Here is a 20766-nt window from a genome sequence, read left to right as displayed (position 1 = left end):
GAAGCCTAGTGTGGTGCACTCCATGGAGTCGTAAAGAATCAGACATGACTTAATATACTCCATGTATATTATGGAGATAGAGTAGGAAGATTTTCTCTTTTCCAAATGACCACTATTTAATCTTTTAAGGGTTTTAAGTACTTCTGATAATGTGGAAAGTGTCAGAAAAGACAAACTGGTTAGTTTTCAACATCAAATGAAAATAGAATCATTGTAAAGATTTTTCAGACTGCTCACTCATCTGGTAATTTACCTTTTTCCTTGGTACATTAGGTCAAATGCCTCATTGACTTTGTCAAAAGGTAGGGTATGGGTCACCAATGCATCCAAATCCAATTTCTTATTCTTGTAGTCAGCAGCCAGTTTTGGAACAGAAGTGACACCTTTCCAACCTGTAATTGCCGAAAATGTCAAATAAACACATGGGTCTTGACATGAAGGGATAGTTTCACCAGTGTTTGTCAAATGAATGAAATTTTTAGGTCAGATATGGGTTGTTTTAAATAGATTATCCCCCTGCCATCTTTATTTATTTATTTTTGTATTTTTAATCTATTAAATTTTTTTAAGAGAAAAATTCAAGATTATTTTCTATTTTTAGATAAGGAATTATCTCAGTTTGATCCAAGTCTACCTTTTGTTCCCCTATGTTGGTCTATTTCAATGTAAAATGAATTTCAATTTGCAAATTACAGTTATCCTTCTATAAAAATTCTGTTTACTTTCAAGTAATCAACAGAATAAATAGCTTTCATATAGTCTTCAGATATGTTCTAGGCACTCAATATTTTAAAAAAATAATTTTTCTTTCAGTAACCTTCATTATGATAATTTGAGTACTGCTATGAAGAAAAAAGAAAACAAAAACTGACCACCAAAGCTTGTTCCAGTTAGAGTACGGCCCATTAATAGCTCCATTGCAGAAACATTCAGTCCATTGTCACCAACGTTTACTCCAATGATAGTGCACACTCCCCAACCTACTGTTACACTGTCCAGGGCAGCTCTCTGGAAGGTCAAACAAAAAAAGATTAGCCGAGTAGGTAGAAAAGTAGAACATGAACTGCAATGTGGGTATGTTCAATGCTTCAGGGAAAATTTACACAATTCTGCATTATGACCTTATGGTCATGATATAGATTGAGACTTACGGCACTTATGTTCTGTTTCAGATAGCACATCCAATAAAATTCTGAACATCATCAAAAATGATATTTAAATGAAACAAAACATATTTTACTCTGTTTAATGCCACAGTTATGCTGAACCTATAGTGTATTTCATTGTATGTCAAGAAAAATACACATACATGAAGTTAAGGAAAGATCTATAGATGATATTGTAAACTCGAATCAACAAGTTTTTGACCATTTACAATGGAATATGCAAAGATATTTGCAATTCCAGAGGCTTAGGATCCAAATTAAGTCATGAAGAGAGAGTGAATAAGTAAATATGAGGCATATACTGGAAACTTAATAGATCTCAATGTAGGATAAATTAAAAGAAATGCTATTTAAAACAGAAGACAAAACAGTTAAACAGAAAATGATAGTGGCTGCTGCTCATCAAACATTTCATCTGCTTCCCTATAGTTTTTAGCTCTCCTGAGGTTACATAGAGTCACGTGACTAGTTCTGGGCTACAGGCCAGAGTGATGTGTGCCATTTCCTGGCCAAAATGGAAAAGCCAGTGGGCAACCTGCCAGCTATCCCTTCTGCTCTAACAACCCAGAGAACCTCGTGTTAAGATTGTAAAGCCATGAATTAGAACTTCCTTCATAGCTAAGTCATTACATGGAAAACAGGGACCCAGAGGATTTGCACTGATCTTTGCATGAGAGAAGAAAAAATATTGTTATCTTAACCACTGCAGGTTTGGAGTTAATATGAAATGCCAAGATTGAAAACATAAATAAGTTTAAGAAAAATATAAACTTGTGGATGGCCATTCCACACAGAAGCCCTGTGGTGTAGTGGAACATTTAAAAATCTTTTGAGACTAATGTTATAGAAGAAAAGTATAATTTACCCCATATCCTTTGCCATGAGTGCTCAGTCACTTCAGTCATGTCTGACTCTCTGCGACCCCATGGACTGTGGCCCGCCAGGCTCCTCTGTCCATGGGATTCTCCAGGCAAGAATACTGGAGTGGGTTGCCATTTCCTTCTCCAGTGATAAAGTATGAAGTGAGTGAAGTGAGTAAAGTGAAGTCGCTCAGTTGTGACTGACTCTTTGTGACCCCATGGATTGTAGCCTACCAGGCCCCTCTGTCCATGGGATTTCCCAGGCAAGAGTACTGGAGTGGGGTGCCATTTTCTTCTCCTTTGCCATAGTACGTAGTCAACTTGATTCTCACTTGTCAAGGTGACTTTTACTTCACAAGGTGACTTTACTTACAGAAGTTCCACTAGAAATACTGTTGCTTTTCATCACTGAACAGTATATGAAAGAAGCAGTCTGAAGTACGGTATATTCGCTCTCTCTTCTCTCGTTGTCTCTGTCTGTCTTACTAGGGATGGAAAATGACCTAGAACTTTTAGAATGTGTTTTGAAATCTTTATTTGAATATGTGTTTATTTATAGTTTTGAAAATTTCTAACATTTCTAAATAGCAACTCTTTTACTTTCTACATTTCTTGTATGGCAGAAGCATTTTTGTTTAACGCATATTGTACAGAAGAACCCACAAAGAGAGGAAAACAACACAGGCACTGCTTGTTACCTTAAGGGAGCTGCTTAGATTATTCCCATTTGGGGTTTGGCTGTGCCATGCGGCTTAGGGATTTTTTTTTTTTTTTTTAAACTTTACATAATTGTATTAGTTTTGCCAAATAAGATCTTAGTTCGCTGGCCAGGGATTAAACCTGTGCCCTCTGCAGTGAAAGTGTGGAATCTTAACCACAGGACTGCCAAAGAACCCTCCTCTATGTTTTTAAATTTAATATCTTTCCTATTGCCCTTTTCTCCATTTCTGAGCTTTTCTCCAAGCAGGGAATTGACCTCCATAAATATGACTTAGTTAAATGGGTATTATATGCAAATATAGGGTTTTATTTAGTAGCCTCTGATAACTTTTGATGAGAATTATTTTTAATTCTCAAAATCTTATAAAATTGTCCATTACTGTAAATTTCTAATTGCTTTGTTGGGTTTCTTAGGCTGCTTTAGAGCATTAGAAATAATCAGAATCAAGTTCATACCCATTACTGGAATGTCTTCAACAATCTAGAAATTTAGCTTTCCTTTCCCTTTGTGGAAGGGTAGGCAGCTTATTTTTTGTGGTTAAATAAACCCATCTCTTTTCATTTGGATTCTCTAGTGTGATTCTGCTCCATAATTTAAAATACATTTCTTGGTGTAATAAATAAGATAATAATGGAACCTGAAAGATTTAGATCCGTGGTTCTCAGCTTGACAAACTTGTAATAAATATTAGTACCTTGGTCCCCAGTGCGTGAGAATATCCTAGATATGGGTCTATTCATTGACACTGAAAAACAACTCCCCAGATACTTCTAAAGTTTTGAGAATCTCTGTACTAGAAAAATAAGGTTAAATAGGCTGAATTTCAGTGCTGTGAAACATGTGAGCCGTGGGAAGTGGAGGAATGGATGTAGCACATTGCAGTCCTCAGGTTCCAAGGACAATTTAAATAGTGGGGCCTGAAGCTTTGGCTGCAGAGGAGCAGTGCAGGACAAGGAGCCCTCCCTGCATGAATTTCAGTAATAGCATTTATTGAGTCCTTCCCAGGTGGTGCAGTGGTAACAAATCTGTCTGCCAATGCAGAAGACACGGGTCAGGAAGATCTCCTAGATGAGGTAATGGCAACCCACTCCAGTATTCTTGCCTAGGAAATCCCAGGGACAGAGGAGCATGGTGGGCTAGTCTGTGGGGTCATAAAGAGTCAGACAGGACTGAGCAACTGAGCACATAGGTGCATACGCTTATTAATGGCCAGATCCTCTCTTAAGCAGTCACACTATTTGCAGTGAAACTGTTCTGAGAGGCAAGACCCAGGAAGGGCGGCCTATTGCTCTCAGCAGCTCTTTCCAGTTTCCATTCTCTCCTGGGGAAGACATGTCAGGTGAGAACTGAGGAGAAGAATCAGCAAAGCCTGTTCCTGGGAGACTGAACTACAGAATTGCATTCTTTATAGCCTCCCAGTGCCCAGTTGTGGAGAAGGCAAATGGCACCCCACTCCAGTACTCTTGCCTGGAAAATCCCATGGACGGAGGAGCCTGGTAGGCTGCAGTCCATGGGGTCGAGAAGAGTCGGACACGCTTGAGTGACTTCACTTTCACTTTCATGCATTGGAGAAGGAAATGGCAACCCACTCCAATGTTCTTGCCTGGAGAATCCTAGGGAAGGTGGAGCCTGGTGGGCTGCTGTCTATGGGGTCGCACAGAGTCGGACATAACTGAAGCGACTTAGCAGCAGCAGCAGCAGCAGTGCCCAGTTGTGTCCGCCTCTTTGCGACCCCTGGTGTTTGGATGGCAAAGAATCTGCCTGCAGTGTGGAGACCCAGGTTCAATCCCTGGGTTGGGAAGATCCCCTGGAGAAGGAAAAGGTGACCCACTATAGTATTCTTGCCTGAAATTCCTTGGACAGAGGATCCTGGTGGGCTACAGTCCATGGGGTCATAAAGAGTCAAACACGACTGAGTGACTAACATACACACACATTTTGCAACCCTGTTGGCTGTAGCCCACCAGGCTCCTCTGTTCATGGAATTTCCCAGGCAAGAATACTGGAGTGGGTTGCCATTTCCTTCTCTAGGGATTAAACCGTCACCTCTTGTGTCTCCTGCATTGGTAGATGGGTTCTTTACTGCTAGTGCCACCTGGAAAGCCTCTCCTTAGAGGAGAGTTTTAGGAGCCAGGCTGAGTGAAAGTGTAAATAAAAAGAAATAGTGTCATAACTATTAATACTTCACAGTTCTCACTAATGAAAGAAAAGTTCTCACTAATTTCTCCATAGACAGAAAATTTAATTGATGACTTCTCTAATCATCTTGTTAAAAAAACAAAACAAACCCTTCCTAATGGTGTCTTTGAGCAAATATGCATTAGGCGAGTATTTGCTGGAGACTAAGGCTGCGCACTCTGGAGGCTAACTAATCCCTACGTTGCCTGTTGGCTCTTTATCCCATCTTTTGGAGCAGAACATACAGGACTAGAGGTGTGGATCTGCAATCATGCAGTTGCTCAGGACCCTGCACTTAGAAAGGCCCTCCTTTCCTGTCCTGAGAGGAGAAGAAATCTGAATGAATCAAAACTGTAGTGTTTAGGAAAAAAGGATTTAGATTTAATTTTGCAGCTTGTTGATTTTTCAATTGAAAATTTCACACGTAATTTGGACCTAATTCTGCAGACCATTTATTTAGATCTCTTGGACAGAAATGGCTTGTTTGCAGGTTGCTAACCTCTCCTGGCTGTATTTTAATGTGAGAGTGGATACCTTTGGCTGTTAGGAGGGACACCAGTCACCCTCTCTATTCCCTCTTCTAGGACTACCTTTTCTTTTTCCGTCATTTCTCATAGGACAATTCTTTTATAAAGTTTTAATTTGTAAGTTTTCTCTTAATGTTTTTGCTGAATTTCATGTGAAAGAATAAACAAATGTTAATAACACATTAATATTAAGTAGTAATTAGCAATATAACAAATAAAAATTAATTACATGTTATGTAATGTATAATGGCATCTAATATATTAATAAGTATTGCTTATATAAAGTTAACTTGCTGCTGCTGCTGCTAAGTCGCTTCAGTCGTGTCCGACTCTGTGCAACCCCAGAGACGGCAGCCCACCAGGTTCCTCCATCCCTGGGATTCTCCAGGCAAGAACACTGGAGTGGGTTGCCATTTCCTTCTCCAATGCATGAAAGGGAAAAGGGAAAGTGAAATCGCTCAGTCGTGTCCGACTCCTAGTGACCCCATGGACTGCAGCATACCAGGCTCCTCCATCCATGGGATTTTCCAGGCAAGAGTACTGGAGTGGGGTGCGACTGCCTTCTCTGAAAGTTAACTTATGTATACGTAAATATTAATATTAAATATAAACATATTAATATATTTTCAATGTCAATTATGTCAATAAGCAATATTTATTATATCTATTATAAAAAAAAATACATACCATGATTTTAGCTCCGCCTACACACTCAAAGGCAAAGTCCACACCTCCATTGGTCATTTCAACAATGACCTCTTGAATGGGTTTGTCTAGGTCTTTAGGATTGAGGCAGTCAGTGGCTCCAAGGGCTTTGGCCTTTGTAAACTTCTCACTATTGATGTCAACAACTATGATTCGGGAAGCTCCTGATGCTTTACAACCCATTACAGCAGAGAGACCGACACCTCCTAGGCCAAAGATGGCACAGGTAGAACCAGGTGTGACCTGCAGGCAAGAACATTATAAATTAACTTTTCAAGCAGCTGGTCCCATTTTTGAAAAAGGGACAGAGTGAAGTGGGAGCAAAAAAAGGGACAGAGTTAAGTGGGGGCTGCTGCTGCTGCTGCTGCTGAGTCGCTTCAGTTGTGTCTGACTCTGTGCGACCCCATAGACGGCAGCCTACCAGGCTCCCCCGTCCCTGGGATTCTCCAGGCAAGAACACTGGAGTGGGTTGCCATTTCCTTCTCCAATGCATGAAAGTGAAAAGTGAAAGGGAAGTTGCTCAGTCGTGTCCGACTCTTAGCGACCCCATGGATTGCAGCCTACCAGGCTCCTCCATCCATGGGATTTTCCAGGCAAGAGTACTGGAGTGGGGTGTCATTGCCTTCTCCTAAGTGGGGGAAGGAACAGATATATAAAAGCCTGTCTGTTGTAAAGCTAAATGATATAGCTAAATGGGGGAAATTTGCCAATGTGAAAATGTATGAATCACTGGCTAAATTTGAAGAAACATTTGAAGGCTTTAGAATTAGAATTATCAGCTCATAATTCTACAAACCCAAGTAAAAATCGTTCTCTTGTCTTCCTTTTCCCTTTAGTGTTATGAGAACAAAAACTGAAGCCCACACATTTTAAAGGGCTTATTGGTTTCTTTTTAAAATAGATCTTCCCTGGTGGCTCAGACGGTAAAGCATCTGCCTACAATGTGGGAGACCTGGGTTCAATCCCTGGGTCGGCAATATCTCCTGGAGAAGGAAATGGCAACCTACTCCAGTACTCTTGCCTGGAAAATCCATGGATGGAGGAGCCTGGTAGGCTGCAGTCCATGGGGTCACTAAGAGTTGGACATGACTGAGCAATTTCACTTTCACTTTTCACTTTCATGGATTGGAGAAGGAAATGGCAACCCACTTCAGTGTTCTTGCCTGGAGAATACCAGGGGTGGGGGAGCCTGGTGGGCTGCCATCTATGGGGTCGCACAGAGCTGTCCATGACTGAAGTGACTTAGCAGCAGCAGCAGCAGCAGCAGACATGCATACACTGGCTTTTGCTACTCAGGGAAAAAGAATATATATATTTTGTAAATATTCAGAATACTGTTCTATACATACTATGTAATCTTTACTGTGATACTGTAGTATGAGTTTAGTATATTTCCAAATGTATTTCTCCAGAGACTGTTATAAAGTTCGCCAGTAAGTCTAATTGGAAGTAGACATGCATTTTTCTCATTGAAGCAATGTTGTACACAGTTGTGCATAGCTTACAACAGTGCATAAACTGAGTACACTACCAATTGTGTGATACAACTGGACATTTTGTGTAAAAGTGTCTTTAATTGCAGTTTGGGGTGGGGGGGTCATTATAAAGTATTGTTTGTTTTTTTATTTGTGTTAGTCACTTAGTCATGTCCGACTCTATACAACCCCATCGACTGTAGCCCACCAGGCATCTCTATCCATGGGATTCTCCAGACAAGAATCCTGGAGTGGATTGCCATGCCCTCCTCCCAGGGATCTTCCCGACCCAGGGACTGAAGCCCAGTCTCCTGCATTGCAGGTGAACTCTTTACCATGTGAGCCACAAGGGAAGGTTATAAGGTATAACCCCACTTAAAAATAGAGCTTTAAATAGTGTATGATTATCTATCTACAGACAACACTCTTAGGACATTTTTATGCTTTCAAAGATCTCTATGAAATGTAATTAATTTGGCAATAAAGGATGCAATCAGATTGATAAGAACAAGGGGAATGGTCCTTAATAATTAATCAGAGTTATTGTATCACTTTTCTTCTCAGAGGTAAATTAAAAATTATTAAAGCTCTTGCCTTTTGTCTAGATTACTGACAATTCATTTCTTTTTACTTGCTCCTATCAAATTTATTTCTCTTTTTTGAGTATCTCATGAGGTGGATTAGCTGTTCTTCAGCATCGGGAAGAACAGATTCTGGGAATTTAGGTAAGCTTTGACTAGATTTAAAAGAAAATTATGGCTGAATCTCAAGGGTTAATATCCCTGAAGAAAGACTAAAGTGGTAGAAGGTAATAGTCAACATGGAGTCCAGAAAAGGGCAGGGTGAAAAGGTAGCTGTGGTGGTGGTGGTGCTGGTGATTGTAGCAAAGAACAGTAATTCTTTCCTGTGTCTCCAGTGTTATCTAGAGGAAAATATGCCTTGAATGCCAGGGTCACATCAGCTCTTAACTTCTCCCAACTAACAATACCCTTCCTGTAGGAGCCTTCAGATTATAGTTTGACTTCTCATATAGTCTTAAATTTTTGCTAATGAATAAATGAATGAATGAATTTTTAGAAAGAGATAATATACCGAGAGCCAAGAATAGCATCCCTATCTGCTTGACTGATATAATTCTCAACTAAAAGTTGTATCTTGATATTTTGGCTACTAGATCAGCCTTTTATTTTGGTTCAGCTGACTTCATTTTCTTGACACTGATCAACTCTATGTAATCTTATATAAAAAAAATAGTTGGATTGCAAAGCTGAGGACCAAGCCTCACCAAGATGTTTTAGGGGTTACATATGAACCTGGCTTTATTCATTCACTTGCTGAAAACTTTCCAAGCTCATACTATGTGCCAGGCACAAGGCTAGGCCCCAGAGCCATCACAACGAACAAGAGAGAATTCTTGTCCTTATGGAACAAATCATCTAATAAGAAGGAGAAATAAGTGGGAAATATCTCTGTAGTGTGATAAGAAGGAAGAAAGGGATAAATACAGATACTTTAGGGGAAACTGTGAGGGATGCCCAATGCATGCCTGGGAGGATGGAGTAGGTTTCCAATGGGAAGTGACAAATAAATGGAGTCAGACAGAAGAAGTAGGGGAGCTTTCCAGGCAGTGTTGGTGGGAGCCAGGTGTGAAGAAAAGTCTAGAGGCCACATTTAGAACTCAGAGACTGGGGGTCAGGCCCAGGGGAACAGCAAGCCATGAAAGGAAATAGAAAGAATGACTAGCATATTGAAAGAAAAGGGGAATAATTAAAGGGGAATGAAATCTCCAGATTTTGTTGTTTAGGAAGACCAAGCTGGTTGCATTTTGCAGTTTAGAGTTAAGGGATAAAGATTGATGTCAAGGAGGTTCAAATAAGGAGGTCACCAGTAGTCTTGCCTGGGAAATCGCATGGACAGAGGAGCCTTGTGGGCTACAATCCACCGGGTTGCAAAGAGTTGGACACAACTTAGCAACTGAACATGCAAAATCCCGCAGAAGTGGTAAAGCGCGGTTGAAACCTACGTGTGCCTGACTCTGGCAGCTCTGTGCTTTCTCTCAGCCTCCCGAAGCTCAGAATGAGGCCCTTGAAATAGGCAGAGTGAGCGCTAGTGGACAGATGGAGAGAGGGAGAGAGGGTAACCAAGGACAGGAAGACAAGAAAGATGGATAGTGTGTTCAGATCTGCCCATGGGGGTGCACTTGGAGGCAAGGGGGTGGGTTCACCTATCGGGTGCTGCATGAGGACAGCGAGGGCGGCCTGGGGACCAGCTTCTCAGGTGGCACCAGAGGGAGGAGGAAGTGGGAGTGGATGGAAGGGGAGACTTTGCTTGCAGGCAGGCAGTACAAATTAAAAAAAAAAAAGAAAAAAAAGGAGGTCGTTTGAAGCATCCAAGTGATAGTGACATCTCTCTAGTCTGTCAGAGCTTTGTAAAAGCTTTGTAAAAGCTTCTAAATTCTAACATGGAATTTCAGGGACGCATCTTGCCACCATCAGGGCTGCCATCTGAGATCCTCCCTTGAAGCCACAAAGGGGCAAAGGGAGATGTAGAGATGAATTACTACATTTGAGAGACAGGAAATGGCAACCCACTCCAATATTCTTGCCTGGAGAATCCCATGGACAGAGGAGCCTGGCTACAGTCCACGGGGTCGGACACGACTGAGCGACTTCACTTTCTTTCACTTTCACTTTCTAATCTGCTGCATCGGGGAGAAACTAGGTGGCTATATGGGTATAGTTTCTGTTGTTTCTTGACCGGATCTGCTGTCCCAGGACAAGGGACATGTTTAGGGGACATGTTTAAGCAGACTGTGCTTAAATCAGGGATAGTCAATAATCTAACATACTAGTAAAGGAAAGGAAATTAACATGAACTGGATGCCAGCTATGTGCTAGCCTCTGGGCCAGATGTCTTACATATGTAATATGATTTAATTATCCCACAGTTATTTGTAATAGATATTACAGTAGAGAGAGAGAGGAGTGGAGAGGTTAAATACCTTGCCTAGAATCACAAAGGTAATAAATGACAGAGCCAGTTTTTGAAGATAAATCTGGCTGCTTTATCATGCTGCCTCCCAGTAACATCTATCTTACACAGCCTGGTGATTAACCATTTTACCTTGGCATTGTTGATGACAGCTCCATAGCCAGTTGAAAATGCACATCCAAGCAGACAAACTCTCTCTAAATTGGCATCGTCCTCTAGTTTGGCAAGGTTGACATCTGAGACCACAGTGTACTGACTGAAGGTACTGGTCCCCATGAAATGGTAAATTGGTTTTCCTTTGCAGGTAAACCTGCTGGTTCCATCTTCCATTAATTTTTGATCACCCATAGGATTTTTAAAATGCCTAGGGAAAAAAAAGATACAAAAAAGGGAAAGTTGATGGACAACTGATTACTTTCCTGAAAGAAAGTACTTACCTGCTCCCTGACGCAAGCACCTACCCTCCCCACTTTGGACTATTTTCAAGTAAATCTCAGACATCACTGTTTCATCTGTAAATATTTCAGTATGTGTCGCTAAAAGATTCTTTTAATTCTACAGATTTCATTTGGTTGGTATGTCTCTTATGTCTCTTGATTTATAGGTTCTCACCCTACCCCTTGTTTGTTCCCCTGCAGTTTTTTTTTGTTGAATAAATAGTTATTTGTCCTACAGAATTTTCTTCACTCTAGATTTTTCTGATTATGTTCCTGTAATCTGGTTTAGCATAATTTCTCCATCGCTGTATTTCCCCTAAACTAGTATTTTTGATTTAAATGCTTGATCTGATTCAAATTTTATGTTTTTGTAGGAATATTGCTAAAATAGCGTATGTAGTGTATGCCTCACCTGGAGGCATGTAATAGCTTATCTCTTTGTAATGCTGGAAAGAGCTGATGGTCATTGCCAAAATCTGTTATTTCATTAGAGGTTTGCAAAAGGGTCTATTCATTTTTTGAATATCTGCAACAACCCTGTGAAGTAGGTATTATTGTCTCCTTTTTATAGATGAGTAAATTGAGGCACAGTATGGGGAGAAGAGCCTGGAGGACTACGGTCCATTGAGTTGCAAAGAGTCCGACACGGCTGTAGCAACTGAGCACGCATGCATGCATAGATATGAGTAGTAAAATTTTAGCTTCTGAAATAACTAGTTTCAATTAGCACTAAAGATAAATATTTCGTTTCTATAGTCTAAGAAAAAATAAGGCAATTAAGATTTTTGACTCCGGATCCAGACTGCCTAGATTCAAAATCTAGCTCCAATCCATGTGGCCTTGGAATAAATTACTGTGACGCATTGCATTTCTCTCTCATCCTCTGTAGAAGTGAGAGGGTAACAGGCAGGTAAAGAACAGAAAATCAGTCTGGGATGCCATCAGGTATACCCCTGGTGCATCTTCACCCCGCCTTGGTGGTAGAACCGGGAGGTCCGAGTATGGTGCCTGCATCAGTAAGGGACAGACTTAAGTCGGACCAGGGAAGGAAAGCTTCGGTGGAAAGTCTGTCTACACCCCCGTCTAGAGCAGGGAGGGACGCCTCCAGTAGAAAGATGGTGCTGGTCACTTTTTTTGTCTCTTACAGATGGGAGCTAACAATTCCAGCCTCACTCCTTTGAACTGTATCCTGAAAAACTGGGGTAGATTTGATCCTTAGAGCTTAAAGATGGTATGCCTGATATTCCTATGTGATACTGCATGGCCACGGTATCCATTGGAGGAAGGCAAACGGTGGCCAGTTGGATATAATTATCTTAATTATAATACTATTTTACAATTAGACCAGTTCTGTAGAAAACAAAGGAAATGGGTAGAAGTAGCATATGTGTTGGCCTTTTTCTCTGCAAGACATGCCGGACTTATGTCCTAAGGGCATAGATTTGGGTATGAAACCAGCTCCCTCCTGTCCTCCTACTTTGCCCCCTTACCCGGGGCTCCAAACTGAAAGTCAGGCCCCCAACCCCGCCCAGAAGGGTTGCCTCAGTAAAAACCCAAACTGAGATTCAAACTGCCCAAGAAGAGGTCCAAACAACCCCGGTCTCATTATGACCTCAGACTACGCTGGTTTCAAAGAAACTCAGACAGTTGAAGTAAGAGAAGCTCAGACAGCTGTAAGGCGAGTGCAGAGGAAAAGAGTGAGCTGGGCAGTCAGGCAAGAAAAAGGAAATTTATTAGAGGGAAAAGAGAGAGTGACTGGCTCTTAAGGAGAACCAGTGTTCTCCCTTTCTGATGGAGTCCTTCTTATACCCAACCAATGAAAAATTCTCTGAAAAGATGGTCACATAGCCAGAGGTCTGGAATCTGGTGGTCTTGCAGCTTTGAGAAGATAAGTGCCAGTGAGATAACAGGATGCCATTTTGGCAATTTGGTCAGTCTCACAGATCACTGTGATTTTATTCTTCATTTGCAAGGTCGACATAATGAGCCATCTTATCAATGAGACCCCATGTGGGCCCTATCATTCCAGCCTTTTTGATTTAGGATAAGGGCCAAAGGTCAATCTTCTGTAACTGCTTCCTGCAGGACAGGAGCATCATGGGGGTAAGATAAGACACTGTGGGGGTAAGATAAGAAAAGGCTGGAATGCGGGCCAAGGGGATTTGTGTGGGGTCGAAGTTTTTGATAATCTGAGTGAGTTAGAAGTAGCTCGTGGATAGTTCAGTTGGTGAAGGCTTGTAAGTGGTCCTGCCACTGTAAAAGTTACCCTGGGCTCTGTAGAGGTGATGAGAGTTGGGGCCTGGGGCCCTGGGCACCTTTAGTCTTCAGTGGCAAATCTGAGGAAGCTGGGCAGAGCTGGGTTGGAGGACTCCTGCTCAGAACCTGGAGGGGAATGTCTGGATCCCTGGAGGTGGATTTGGGCAGCTGACCTTCCAATGTCCCATTATGCCACAGCTGGGACATGGACCTGGAGGGGGCCTTGGCTTTAGGCATGAGCAGGTCCAATGGCCTTCTTTGCCGTAGTTGAAGCAGAGTCCAGGTGGCTTCCTTCTTTTGTTGGTTGATGGTGGCTTGGAGCCACATAGGGCAAGGGATAAAAGGTGGCATTTGGTCTGATCTCTTTGGGCCTTCTCTAGCTTTGCCTATTCTTCCCGGTTATTGAAAATCTTAGAGGCTGAATTTAAAAGGTCTCGTTGAGGGGTTTGAGGGCCTTCTGCCTTTTTTAGTTTCTTTTGGATATCTGGGGATGACTGGGAGATAAAATGGGTGTTAAGGACAATGGTGCCCTCTGCTGAAGTGGGGTCTAATTTTGTATATTTTTGTAGCGCTTCTGTTAACCTGGCTAGAAATTGTGCTGGGTTTTCATCTAGCCCTTGAGTTATTTCCCGGAGCTTATCAAAGTTGATGGCTTTATGCCCTGTCTTTTGAAGGCCCACAATGAGACAAGCAACCATGTGATTACGGGCTGCTCGTCCAGGTCTCCCTGCCTGATAATCCCAATTGGGATCTTCTCGGGGGACAGCTGTTGCCCCTACGGGCTTAGTGTCATCTGTCCTGTGTATCTCATCAGCATGCACCTGAGAGGCTTGCCATACTCATTCCTTCTCTTCTGTGAGAAGAGTGGAGGAAAGTACGATGTAAATATCATGCCAGGTTAAGTCATAAGACTGGGTAAGACACTTGAATTCTTTTAGATAATTATCCAGGTATGAGGAGAAGGAGCCAAGATGCTTTTCAGTCTGAGACAAATCGTGAGGGAGAACGGGACATGAACCCTAACAATGCCTTCTACTCCAGCTACTTCCCCTGAAGGGAGGAGTGGAGCAGGGGAAGGAGCGGGGTCCGTGGTGAAGTTTCCTGTTTTAAAGTTGTTCAGGACTGGCTATGGGGAAGAGATCTAGGGTGGTCTGGGTAAAGCCTTGGGACCCTTAGGGTACAGGGTGGGGCTGAGATCTCAGAGCTTATTACAGGCAAGGGGATTGGGAGCGACAGGGGGTAGGCTGTGGTTGGAAGGGTCTAAGGAAGAAGAAGAAAAGTCTGATCAGGAATCGGGAGACATTGTATTAGGATAGGCTAAGAGTATTTGAGAAGTAGAGCAGGATTCACAGAGAGAGCGTTGAGAGTAGAGAGTGAAGAAAGCCTGAACATAAGGGATTTCTAACCACTTGTGGCAGCAGATGTTATCAAGGTCCCATAGGGTATTATAATTGAGAGTTCTGTTTTCTGGCCATTGGAGCCTGTTATCAAGTCTGTGTTGTGCCAGCCAATGTTAGAATAGTAAATAAGCCTTTTTGGTCTTATCTCCCCTTGGAAGCCCAAGGCTTTTAGGTTTTGGAAAAGGCATCTTAGAGGAATAGATTTTGAGGGCTAGGATTGAGAATTTCCCATTATGGATGAATAGGGAGGTTAGACAAGGGCAAGAGTGAGGAGAAAGGTCTGAGAGAAAAGGCGTCCCCATTCTCAGGACTTTCTCAGAGAGTAATAATAGTCTGCTTTGTAATGGGAGTCCCCTATTTCAGAGTCAGATGGGGCGCAAGGCTGAGGGCCCTAGGGCCCTGGAGATCCTCCTGCCTAGCGCTAGGACTTGGAAAAGAGGCTAGAGAGAGAGGATCCGAGGGAATGGGATTTCACTCACCCTTGTAACCGATGGATGAAATGTGGGCTGGTGTGTGGATGTCGCTCCAGCAAGGCAAGTGGAGAGTCCCATCCCGGAGCTCATCTCAGTTTCTTGGCAAGGTCCAAGGGAGGGGACCACTGGAGGTGGGCTCATGAGAGGAGCCCACCCAGTTGCAGTGGATCTTCCCTCCCGGGTTTTCTGACAATGAGACCCCATGTGTGATAGGGCCCACATGGGGTCTCATTGATAAGATGGCTTCTTATGTCGACCTCACAAAGAATAAATCACAGTGATCTGTGAGACTGATCAAATTGCCCAAATGGCATTCGGTTATCTCACTGGCACCTAAGTTCTCAAAGCTGCAAGACCACCAGATTCCAGACCTCCAGCTGTGTGACCATCCCTTCAGAGAACTTTTCACTGGTGGGCTATAAGAAGGACTACGTCAGAAAGGGAGAATGCTGGTTCTCCTTAAGAGCCACTCACCCTCTCTTTTCCCTCTACTAAATTTCCTTTTTCTTGCCTGACTGCCTGGCTCAGTCTCTTTTTCTCTGCACTTGCCCTACAATGTGGGAACTGCTGCTGCTGCTAAGTCACTTCAGTCATGTTCAACTCTGTGCGACCCCATAAATGGCAGCCCACCAGGCTCCCCTGTCCCTGGGATTCTCCAGGCAAGAACACTGGAGTGGGTTGCCATTTCCTTCTCTAATACAATGTGGGCCTTATCAACAGCAAAAGCTAAGGGTGACATACAGGATGAGATGGAAGACAGGAGACAAAGAGATAAAGAAAAGTAGGTTTCTCCAATCTATTCCTGGGATCATATGCGCAGAGCAGCCAGAGGGGCTGAGGAACAGCCACACAAGCTGTTGCATCTTCATGAAGCACCCACTGGGAGAAATAATCAGTCTATGAGAGTTAATAAGTCCTTTTCTTATCAAGAAATACAAAGAATCAAGGAGGATCTAGGAGACTGTTTAGAGTACCCAGAAAAATATATTAGCGCTTTTAAGGGTGTTACTCTGCTTTATGACCTTACTTGGAAGAGTGTGATGTATGTCTTGAGACAAACATTAACTCCTGCCTCAAAAACTCGAGTTTTGGGGAAAGTGGTTGCTTATGGAGATGAATGGCTTGGTAATCAATCAGTGGGGAAGATGGAGGACAAGATAGCTGCTCTCCCCACTGAGAATCAGGCGGTCCCAACTATAGAATGAGATTGGGACTGTAACACAGCTAAAGGAAGATGGGATCAGAGTCATTTTGTCAGATGTATTTTTGGGCTCAGGCAAACACGTGACTTTAAAATAAGTCTTTAAACTGTGCCAAACTGGCAAACAGAAAACAGAACAGGAAGAGAAGGAAGCTCCTGGTGAATTCCTAGATAGACTGAGGGAAGCCCTTTGCAGATTCACGGAGACTGATCCCAAAAATGAAGAGGGAAGAGTGATCTTAAAAGATAGATTTTTCACTCAATCGGCTCCAGATATCTGCTGTAAAACAGGTATATAGGCCAAATCAGTCTTTAGATAATCTGTTGCAGCAGGCTCAGACAGTCTATTATGGCAGGGAATGTGAGGAAAAGAAAGGCAGAGAATGACAAAACAGGCGGAAACCCTTATAATGGCTGTCCGAACCATTCTTAAACAGCCTGAGAAAAATTCCCAGAAGGACCCAGGTGAAAAGGGATAGGCTTGCTATTACCATGGAAAGGAGGGGCACCTCAAACAGGATTGCCCTCAGGCATCTAAGTTGCCCTGGCTCCATGTCTGGTCTGCAAGGGACCACACTGGAGGAGAGACTGCCCCCAGAGGCGTAGGTTTCAGGGGTCAAACTCTCAAGACAATCAGGACTGAAGGTGCCGAGGGGTCCCCATACAAGCTCCTGTCCTAATTACATCTGAGGAACTCTGAGTATTAATAACTGTGGGGGTGCCAATCCGTCGATTTCCTTTTGGACACTGGGCCAACTTACTGTGTGCTTACTGAAGCCTCTGGCCCACTTTCTCCCAGATCTGCTTCCATAATGGGACTGTCTGGACAAGCCAAATGTTATTATTTCAGTATGCATTTGGGACTCTGCTATTTTCATATGAGTTTCTGATCGTGCCAGAGTCTCCCTCACCCATTTTGGGGAGGGATATACTGAGTAAAGTCCATGCCTCTGTTTTTGTGAATATAGAGCCCTCCCTTTCTCTCCCTTTAATTGAACAAAATGTAAATCCGAGAGTGTTGGCTGATGGAAAGTCTGTGGTTCGAGCACAAAACGCTATCCCTGTAGTTGTCAAGCTCAAATACCCACATTTATTTTAACATAAAAAGCAGTATCCACTGAAACCTGAGGTTAAGGGAGAGTTAAAACCCATTATTGAGAATTTAAAGGAGCTGGGGCTATTAATTCCCTGTAACAATCCGTGCAACACTCCTATTCTGGGTATAAAGAAGTCAAATGATAAATGGAGACTAGTTCAAGATTTACAAACAATAAATGAGGCTGTAGTTCCTTTACACCCCATGGTGCCTAATCCTTGTACTCTGTTGTCTGAAATTCCTGAATGAGTCAAGTATTTTTCAGTCATTGATTTGAAGTTTGCTTTCTGAGTTAAACCTATATTAAATCATCCTCTACCTATGACTTTAAGACAATTGAGAGGATTTTTTTGGAATCGTAGGGTACTGCTGCATTTGGATTCCCAGTTATGGGGAACTTGCCTGGCCTTTGTATAAACTTATAACTGAAACTCAGCAAGCCCAAACTGACAAGCTGCTTTGGTCCCCAGATACTCAAAGGCTTTTAAGGCTCTTCAGACTGCTCTCCTGCAAGCTCCAGCTTGAAGCTTGCCCACAGGGTCAGAAATTAATTTGTCACTGAAATAAAAGGTATGGCCTTGGAATTTTTGACACAACCCCAAAGGCCTCACCAGCAGCCTATAGGAGTGTATTCTTAAACTCTAAGGTTAATATTTGGATGACAGTTGGCTTCTTAAATATCAGTCATTGTTGTTAGAAGGACCAATAACTAATCTTAAAGTTTGTGGAAACTTAAATCCTGCCTCTTTCCTTCCTGAAAAAGAAAATGAAACACCCGATCATGATTGTTTTCAATTTCCAACTTTATGCAGCTCAGGAAGATCTGACGGATACCCCATTAGACAATCCTGACATGGAAATATTTACAGATGGTAGTTCTTTTGTTCGGGATGGGAAGCATAAAGCAGGTTATGCCATGGTAATGGCTGAACAGGTTTTAGAAGCAAAATCTCTCCCAGGGAACGAGTGCTCAGCTAGTGGAGATTGTGGTTCTGGCTCTCAAGTTAAGCAAAGGGCAGCAAGTAAATATCTACATTGATTCTAAGTATGCTTATTTGACTTTACATGCTCATGCTGCAAATTGGAAAGAAAGACAATTTAAAATAGCAACAGGAGACCCTATTAAGCACATTTCAGAGAGACTTTTAACTGCTATATATTGTGCGAAAGAAGTAGCTGTTATGCATTGCAAAGGGCACAGCAGGGACAGGAGTAAAGGGTAATCAGCTGGCTGTCAAGTCAGAAAGGTGGCACTTAAGGAAACCCCTTCATGACAGAGGCCTTTGATCTGGACAGGTCCTGTGGATAAGGAAAACCACAATATACTGAGGAAGAATTAGAAAGATATGAGAAAAGAGGAGCAAAGTTTATCATCCTTTGATAAAGGATGGTTACAGTCTGAGGATGGATGATCAGTAATTCCTGAAAATGCTCAATGGAAAAGTTTTCCTAAAGCCTTGGAATTAACTAATTATGTAACTCAGCTCTTAGCTTTTCAACAGGCATTAAAGGAACTCTGGGAGGTAACTCCTGACCCAGCCTCTGAGTCAAAAAAGCTTCTGTTTGAGCCAAGAACAGAGGTCCTGATAAAAGTACTGGGATCTGGGGGGCCAATCCCTCTCTCTGGGAAGGCCCTTACCAGGTTATTCTTTCTTCTCCCACAGCTGTCAAAGTGCCAGGAATTGATTCGTGGGTGTACCACACTTGAGTTAAGAAGTAGCACCCTGACCAGAACTAAGTGATGCCATTTTATGCCTTTACTTTCTATGTCTTACTTTGTACTTTTCAGTACAATAATCTGAAAAGTACAGTACAATATTCAGTACAATACAGTACAATTATTCAGTACAATAACCTGATCATCTATGTGAGCCTGATTCTGCTGACTCCAAAATTCCTGAGTCTGCTGTTTGATCCTCAAGATAATGCCTTCCTGTCCTGGGCTCACTCCCACACTGCATTCCACAATCGATGTAATTACTGGGTCTGTGGAGTGCTCCACTCTTCATCAGTGGATAGCTTCCCATGATGGGAGTCCTTCCACTTCAGGAAAAGGACTTACTGCAAATCTGTGACTACCTTCGATGACAACAATTATATGTGATGCCTCATTAATCTGATGACATCTAACAACCTTAAAATCAACAGGTGCAACACTTTGTACCTTAACTATGGACATAATGTGACTTTTTGCTTATTGTTCTGTTTTTGCTGTTTGCTCCCTGCATCTGTAACAGTGTAGCTGGATTTCTTTCTAGTTACACGAAGGTTTTTAAGTTACAAATGGTTGACTCAAACTCCTGTTGACTGCGGCAGCTTCCACCAGCTACTACTTGAGGCCCCTGGATCAGAGACCCTCAATATGAAGGTTAGGAGAATATGTTGCCTCATCAATTTAGGGACAATGCCTCTTACCAGCTTGGAAGCAGTTACGGAACGAGAATGACTCCCCTTTCCCTAGGCAACATAATTCTCCTAAAAGAAAAGGCGGGAATAATAGGGTAAAAGGCAGGAAGGCTAGGGGTCTCCAAACAGAGGAAATGGGCTGCAAGAGTCAGACATTTTTTATCTCTCTCTGAAGTGGCAGAAGGAAACAACTACAAGTGTCAGATTTTTTTCCCCTTCTCTATACAAACTTAAAAGGTTTCTCTTAAAATTCTGTGTTGTCATGACAATACCTGGCTCCACCTGAACTTAACTTTTCTCAAACCTTGAGCAAACCAATGCATTTTTCTTATGGAAATGTTTCTCTTAAGCTACGTTAATGAACTATGTATTTACCCTAGAGTCTGTCTTCAAGTAGGTTCCACCTAAGACTCAGAGCCCAATATGTTTTACTCATACAATTGTTCTCCTAATCTATGTTAATGAAACCATATATTTGCTTGGAAACCTGCCTTTGTTCAAGATTCACGGCAATGGTTTTATGGCCCGGGATGACTCACCTTGTGCCAATGTTATCTCAAAATGCATGTTGTGGGTGAGAGGCCTGGTACCACTCTGAGTTTTGAGACATTTCCTTTCTCTAATTAGCAGCCTGCTAGAAACTATATAATATCCCCTTAAAGACTAGCGGGGGGTCGGGAGAGGCACTCTGTCTGCCCTGTTCTGATATCTATGACAGAAGTTTTCTCTCTTTTATACTTTAAAAAAACCTTATTAAAACTCTGAGTGATCAAGCCTTGTCGCTGGCCCCAGACTGAATTCCTCTCCTCTGGAGGCCAAGAATCCCAGTCTTTCATGGCTCAGCAATAACCTTGAGTAGCTATTATTCTCAATT

The 20766-nt window shown here is 42.4% G+C and overlaps 1 protein-coding gene across 1 annotated transcript in view; it reads right to left on the bottom strand.

The window, feature by feature from the left end:
* The window catches only part of ADH4 (alcohol dehydrogenase 4 (class II), pi polypeptide), a 32262-nt gene that overhangs the window by 5028 nt on the left and 6468 nt on the right, over positions 1-20766 (bottom strand). Inside the window, 4 exon segments of the mRNA NM_001102059.2 lie at positions 254-392; positions 873-1008; positions 6140-6400; positions 10756-10987. Of these exon segments, the coding sequence (NP_001095529.1) occupies positions 254-392; positions 873-1008; positions 6140-6400; positions 10756-10987 (768 nt within the window).

Source organism: Bos taurus, chromosome 6, assembly GCF_002263795.3.
Source record: "Bos taurus isolate L1 Dominette 01449 registration number 42190680 breed Hereford chromosome 6, ARS-UCD2.0, whole genome shotgun sequence".
Taxonomy (NCBI): Eukaryota; Metazoa; Chordata; class Mammalia; order Artiodactyla; family Bovidae; genus Bos; species Bos taurus.
This window is presented reverse-complemented; position numbering and strand designations above follow the sequence as displayed.